At 43.6% G+C, this 6,581-nt stretch overlaps 1 protein-coding gene across 1 annotated transcript; it reads right to left on the reverse strand.

Moving 5' to 3' along the window:
• Window positions 1–986: 986 nt before the first annotated feature.
• Window positions 987–5,695, reverse strand: LOC108235993 (C-X-C chemokine receptor type 5). The gene is made up of 2 exons (XM_017416365.3): window positions 5,528–5,695; window positions 987–2,572 (listed from the first exon to the last, which is right to left on the reverse strand). Exons 1-2 carry the CDS (start codon window positions 5,558–5,560, stop codon window positions 1,532–1,534), a joined length of 1,074 nt encoding a protein of 357 aa, XP_017271854.1. The 5' UTR covers window positions 5,561–5,695; the 3' UTR covers window positions 987–1,531.
• Window positions 5,696–6,581: the final 886 nt, after the last annotated feature.

A 6,581-nucleotide genomic window follows, 5' to 3' on the forward strand; every position in this document is an offset into this window, starting at 1 on the left:
GAGTGTCCAACACCTCTCAAGGAGACTGGTTCCAGAGCCAGAGCCGTGCGTTGAGGTGAGCCCGACTATTTCTAGCCGGAACCTCTCAACCTCACACACCAGCTCAGGCTCCTTCCCCACCAGAGAGGTGACATTCCACGTCCTTTTACATCAAATTAAGTTTCATAAATCAGAGGAACAGCAGAAAAACGTCCTCCACGTCTGTGAATTAAATTAAATTTCTGTCGTGTCGTATTTGGAAGAAAATAAAGCCTGAAAGTTTAACTGCAGCAAGATGATCGCTGATCTTCTGAACCAATATTTACATTTTCCTTGAATGCATGTCGCCCTTCCGTCAGAGTATGTGTCTGGGATGGCTCTCAGCTACTACCAGCCCAAATTTCAGCTCGATATCTGCAGAAACAAGTCCTAGCTGCTGTTGTGTTTGCCACCAATGGCAGCCATTTTGGATTTCGGCTGACTCCAAATCCATCCAGCGGTTCATGAGATATTTTCCTAACAGACAAAGGCAGTTACATCATCGCTTACCGTCGTTGTTGTTGGTGTGATAAGGATAGTTTTTAAAACGTTACAGAAATAAATGACTGATTTAAAACGTTTCAACAACAAGACCGGATGTCTGTAGCTGGAATTCGCTGCTTAGCGATGGTGCGTTCACGGACGGGTAAAAAAAAAACGATCGAACAGAAAATGAGCTGATTGCAGGTAACTACTAGAGACGGAACGTGATTTTTAAAATATTCAACTTCTGGTTCAAATTGGCAAATCTGAAGAGCTAAGGGCGGGACAGTCCCGCATTTAGCCCCGCCCCCCGTCCCTTGTCCCGCATCACCCTGTGCGGGACAGCCCAAAGTCCTCTAGTCCTCACACGCCACACTTTGTATTTCTCACTCAAAAAAAAACAAAACACACACACGGCGTTTTTGTCACTTTAATGCTATATTTAGCGAGTTTTCAGATCCCTCTAGCATTTTTTTAAAGCGACTAGTGACAAATCTGGTGACTTTGGCGGCTAAATGTGAGAAAGCACTCATACTGCAGCGTGCCGTAAGCCCCGCCCACTTCCCCAAGCGCTGACAGCTGTCAATCTCCCAGCAGAGAGGGAGACCCGCCCCCTCGAGCACGCGCGGGAGTCGTGTTGTCATCTGATGACAGAGAGCTAAAGATGGAGAGGCAGAAAGATAAAGATGGTTGAAAGACAGCAGGAAGTTCTGTCTGAGCATCAAGAGGAGGCCTGGAAATGTTCAGGTTAGCTAAAGCTACTAATTACTAATAAATAACAAGTTCCAGCTGTTTGCTGATCAGTATTTACGGCGGGTGTTCACGCTATGTTGTCCCACATTGACATTCCCAAATGTTGGCAAGAATGCTTTTCCAGTCGGTGTACTTTTTCCCAACAGAACACTGTTCTATGTTTGACGAAAACCCAAATAATGACCAGAGATTGTTTTCTTCCTGAGTAAATAAGTGCAACAATTGAACGGCAGCAGAAGCATCAACAAGCGTCTGTGATCCGATGGCCTCAGGTTCCTCAGTAGACGTTCGTGCTGTTGGTGATCGTTCCGTCGGACACGGAATACCGTGTCGGAAGCGGACCTCTGACGAGCGGCAAACAGCCCAGCCGGCACAGCAGGTGAAGCAGCTCATTCCGGAACTGGACCCCGACGAAGGCGTACAGGAAGGGGTTCAGGCAGCAGTGGGAGATCCCCAGGCTGTAGGCCACCTGGGACACCTTGTTCAGCAGGACTACGGACCCACACTCGTACTCCACAACTTGCAGCTCCTCGAGGGTTTGCATCAGAGACGTGACGTTGTGCGGCAGCCAGCAGAAGCAGAAGACGAGCGTGACGAGCAGGGCCAGCCGGATGGCACTTCTCTTGGCGTGGCTCTTCTGGCTGTGGAACAGAGTGATGACCAGCGTGGTGTAGCAGTAGCACATGACCCCCAGGGAGAAGAAGAAGCAGACGTGGTGCAGGATCCTGTTCGCTACGACCCAGTTGTGAGAGTGGATTTCAAAGCGGTGATAGTAACAGTCGTACGAGGACTCATTCAGCAAATTTTTCACAGAGAGAAACACGGCGTTGGGCAGCGACAGAAGAAAGCAGAGAACCCACAGAGAAACACACATCAGGTTCACGACTCTGGGGCGTCGGTTCCGCATGCTGGGAACCGCGTGAACGATGGCCAGGTATCGGTCGAACCCAATGCTGGCGAGGAGGAAGCTGCCGCACAGCAGGTTGAGGTTCGTCAGCACGCCGGTCAGCATGCACAGGAAGTCCCCGAACACCCAGCCGGCAACGCTGCTCGCCACCTCGAACGGCAGCGTGAAGATGAGCGTGAGGTCCGCCAGCGCCAGGTGCAGCAGGTAGATCTCCGTGATGCGTAACCGACGGCGACGCCTCAGGAGTACGGCGACCATCAGGCTGTTCCCCAGCAGACCCAGGAGGAAGATGATGCTGTGGAGAATGGGCTTCAGGACGGAGGAGAAGTTCTCCAGGTCCATGTTCTCGTCGTCGCACGGCTCGAACGTGTCACTTTTGTTGTAGTCATAAGTATTATCATAGTAGTCCATCTGTAAAATAAAGACATAACATTTAAACTGCACGCTAACAACGAATCCGAAAGATCTGTACTTTTATGCAACATCATCGCGCACCGTCAGTATCACAAACTGCATCTAAAAATTAAATATGTTTACCAACATAGGCCCCGCCCCCAACGCCTCGAAATGACCACAGGTGTCCAAGGAGGACCTAACATCACCGCCACAATATTCAACTAGAAGCACTCAGAGAGCTCAAAGCTCTGCCAGGACCACAGTGGGATTAAAAATAGTGCAATCCAAATCATAATCTGGATCATAATCCAGATTATGATCCAGATTATGATCTGGATCAGAACCAGAACCTAATCCACTGTTTTTCCTGAACAATTCTTTAGTTTCCACCTGATCTTTGCTGACAGACAGACGGACACAACCGTAGACTAGAGGGTCACATGTAAGAGCAGAGACAAGGTTTTTACTTAAGGGGTCACCTGTGACCTTTGACCTTTGACCCCATGAACCTTGAAATCAACAGGGCATCACCTTTGACCCACGAGGTGTCCAGATGTGCGGTTTGACGTTCCCGCATTACTCTGCTGCAGCGTTAGAGCGCCGGGTCTACTGGGATGTTGACCTTTGACCCCACCGTCACCTTGAAATCAATGGTGATCACCCTTGACCCATGAGGTGTCCGGATGTGGAGCTTGACATTCATGTTACACAGCTGCAGAGTTGGAGCACGGGCTGATCTGTGACCTTTGACCTTTGACCTTTGACCAGCTCACCACCAGAATCTAATCCCTTGTTCCATGTTTGGATTTTCCTAAAAATCTTCTGAAAACGTGTTCATTTTGAGTGATCTTGTACGCAGACAGACAGACAGACAGACAGACAGACAGATGTTTGCTAAGGTCTGCTGGCTGTGGCGGCCATCTTGAATCTGGTCAGCTCCATAAGTTAACCAGTTAAAGTCTCCCAACAGGAGACTTCCGGTGACCGTTCTCAGCCTAAAATTAGCCGCTGTGTCTGAAGACGAAGTGAAAAATGAATCGTTATGTAAGACGTAGACACACTCCTGTAACTGTGGTGTAATCTGCTGCCTTCCCTAAAGACTCCTCAGTCAAATTATTTGGCAGGAAACACCGAATGTGTCAGACAGTTTTCACTTCCTCTGAGATATTTTGGGCAAAAATTCGTCAGAACGTCGTTCGGCTATTAATAAATTAATACAAAGAAAGCAACAAGAAAATCAGTACATTTGATAACAAAGTTGAAGTTTTTTTAATCTAAGATTGACACAAACAAACAAAAATAACCTTTAAATTAAAGTTAAATCTTTTTATTTTTGGTTAATGGTGATGTCAACGATCTAAACAGATGCAAATATTGTCCAAATATATGTATAATTTCTCCAAATTACCATTTTTGATCTTCTTTGATCTGTTTCTTTTATAGAAGTTCCAGAAAAAACTGAGGAAAAAAGTTACTATAATAGTTACTATATTACTATATTTAAAATTACTCAAACGTGTCTGAATTTAACGATAATCACATCTGCAGAAAGTCTGAAAGCTTAAAGTTGCTGAAGAGGCTGAAACTGGGGGGATAAAGAAGCTAAATGCTAGCTAAAAGGCAAAATTAGCAAACGGCTAGCTAAAATCTAAATGCATTAAAAGGTTAGGTAAAAGTTAAAAGTAGCAAGTAGTAAAAAGTTAGCTAATCTAGCTAGCTAAATGCAACAAAAGCTAAGCTATGAACCAAAGTAGCTAAAGGTAACAAAAGACTAGCTCAAAGCCAGAATCAGCAAATGCCGTGCTTAAAGCTAATAGTAGCAAAAACAGGTAGCTAAAAGCTAAATATAGCAATAGGCTGCCTAAAGGGTAATACTAGCAGAATGGTAGCTAGCAGCTAAAAGTAGGAAAAGGTTAGCTAAAATATAAATGTAGCAAAATGCTAGCCTAAAGCTAGAAGTAGCAAAACGCTAGCTAAGAGCCAAATGTAGAAGAAGGCTGGCTAAAGGTTAAAAGCAAGTAGTTAAAAGTTAGCTAACGTAGCAAAACACTAGCTAAGTGCAGCAAAAGCTAAGCTATGAACGAACGTAGCATAATGGTAGCTAAAGGTAACAAAAGGCTAGCTGAAAGCCAGAATCAGCAAATGCCGTGCTTAAAGCTAACAGTAGCAAAAACAGGTAGCTGAAAACTAAATGTAGGATAAGGCTACCTAAAGGGTATAATAGTAGCAGAATGTTAAGCTAAAAGTAGGAAAAGGCGAGCTAAAAGCTAAAAGTGGCAGAAAAGTATTAAAAAGTTAAGAAGACAAGAACAGAGCGAGAACGCTGAAGCAGATTTCAAAGAGAACAAAGTTTTCTGAAGGAATTTCAAAGGATTTTAATTTTTTTTTTAAGTCTAAAAATAATTAAAAAAACAAAAACAAGAAATTTTCCTGGATGAGCTGAACGTCTCAATTTCAGTCAGATTGAGAAAAAAAAGGTACGAAAAATGTGAAAACAGGAAAATGATGCGAGCGCTGACTCAGCGTTTACTCATCTACAATAATCTGATTTATTTGTCTAATAAACAACAATGTGACTGTTTTAAAACATATTATCTAAAATATAAACACGATGACTCATTCAGGGTTTTTGTTTCTGTAGGAAAATTAGTTTTTCATGTAAAATGTGTTGTGGAGAGTTTCTTCTTCATGAAAGAGCAGGAAACGAGCTGCAGACCTGGTTTGACTAAACGCACATCTGTCAGGGGCATCTTCACCCAGAACCGACGTTTTACATGTCCTGCTGAGGGTAAATATTTAAACAAACATCAAAAGCATTTAAAGAAAAAACTGAACCACAAACTAAATCTTAATTAGATCATTAATGAAATGATCAGTTTAACCATAAGAGTCTGCAGCTGAGCTCTAAACCTGCGTCTCTGTTAGATGAAAAGCTTCTTTAGAGCAGAAATGCAGTTTTCTTCATCTTACCGTGGTTTCTGTGGTGGTTCCTGACAGATTCATGCCGATGAACCGGAGGGAACGTCTCTCTGCTGCAGGGAGCCGGGTCAGAACTAGAACTAGAATCAGAACTTCCTCTTCTGTATTTGTTTTGCAGTCCGGTGGGAAGATGAAGATCAGGGAGGGGCTCTGAGAAGAAAAAAAAAGGGTTCTGTCTCGTGTTCTGATTTGTTTTGCAGTCTGGAGGGAGGATGAAGATCAGGGAGGAGCTCTGAGAAGAAAAAGTGTGGCGACAATAGAGAGAATTCAGGAATATCTTGAAAGTCCAGTTTTTTTTTTAGACTCAAATAAATAACTCAACAATGCCACCCTGGGAATTTCACCTTCTCTTTAAGGCACCCAGGTTCAGATATGCAAGTATTTAGAAGTTTACAGAGTTTACAGTTAAGAAATAATTTATTAAATTCTTTTAACCTGTTCTACAGGCCGTGTTTATCTGAGCTTTATTTGTTTACTTAAAGCGAAGAAATCAGCCTTAAAGAGGCGTCTGAGAGTTAATCTTTGTCTCACAAAGGTTCTGGCTGCTAACGAGCAGAAATGTCTCCGCAGACCGAGCTAACATCTGGTTTCATTAAATCAGCTGCATTTGGAGCTGCTTTTCCAGCCTTTCTTACAGCTGAGACAGCTTTTACTCACACACACACACACACACACACACACACACACTGATGGTCCAACCCGACGTCAGCAGCCGGGATCGGACCACCGACTCTTTGATTGGCAGCTAACCGCTAGCTACCACAGGCTAGCTTAGAGCTAAAAACAGCAGAATGGAAGCGAAAAGCTAAAAGTAGCAAAATGCTAGCTAAAATACCAAACAAATAGCTAATAGCTAATAGTAACAAATTGCTAACTAAAAGCTAAAAGCTGCAAAATGCTGGCTAAAAGTAGCAAAAGTGTAGCTAAAAGCTAAAAGTAGCAAAAGTGTAGCTAAAAGCTAAAAGTAGCAAAAGAATGGCTAAAATCTGAAAGCTAATAATAATAGCTAGAAGTTGCAAAATGCTGGCTAAAAGTAGCAGAACAG

The sequence above is a fragment of the Kryptolebias marmoratus genome, linkage group LG2 (assembly GCF_001649575.2).
Source record: "Kryptolebias marmoratus isolate JLee-2015 linkage group LG2, ASM164957v2, whole genome shotgun sequence".
Classification (NCBI taxonomy): Eukaryota; Metazoa; Chordata; class Actinopteri; order Cyprinodontiformes; family Rivulidae; genus Kryptolebias; species Kryptolebias marmoratus.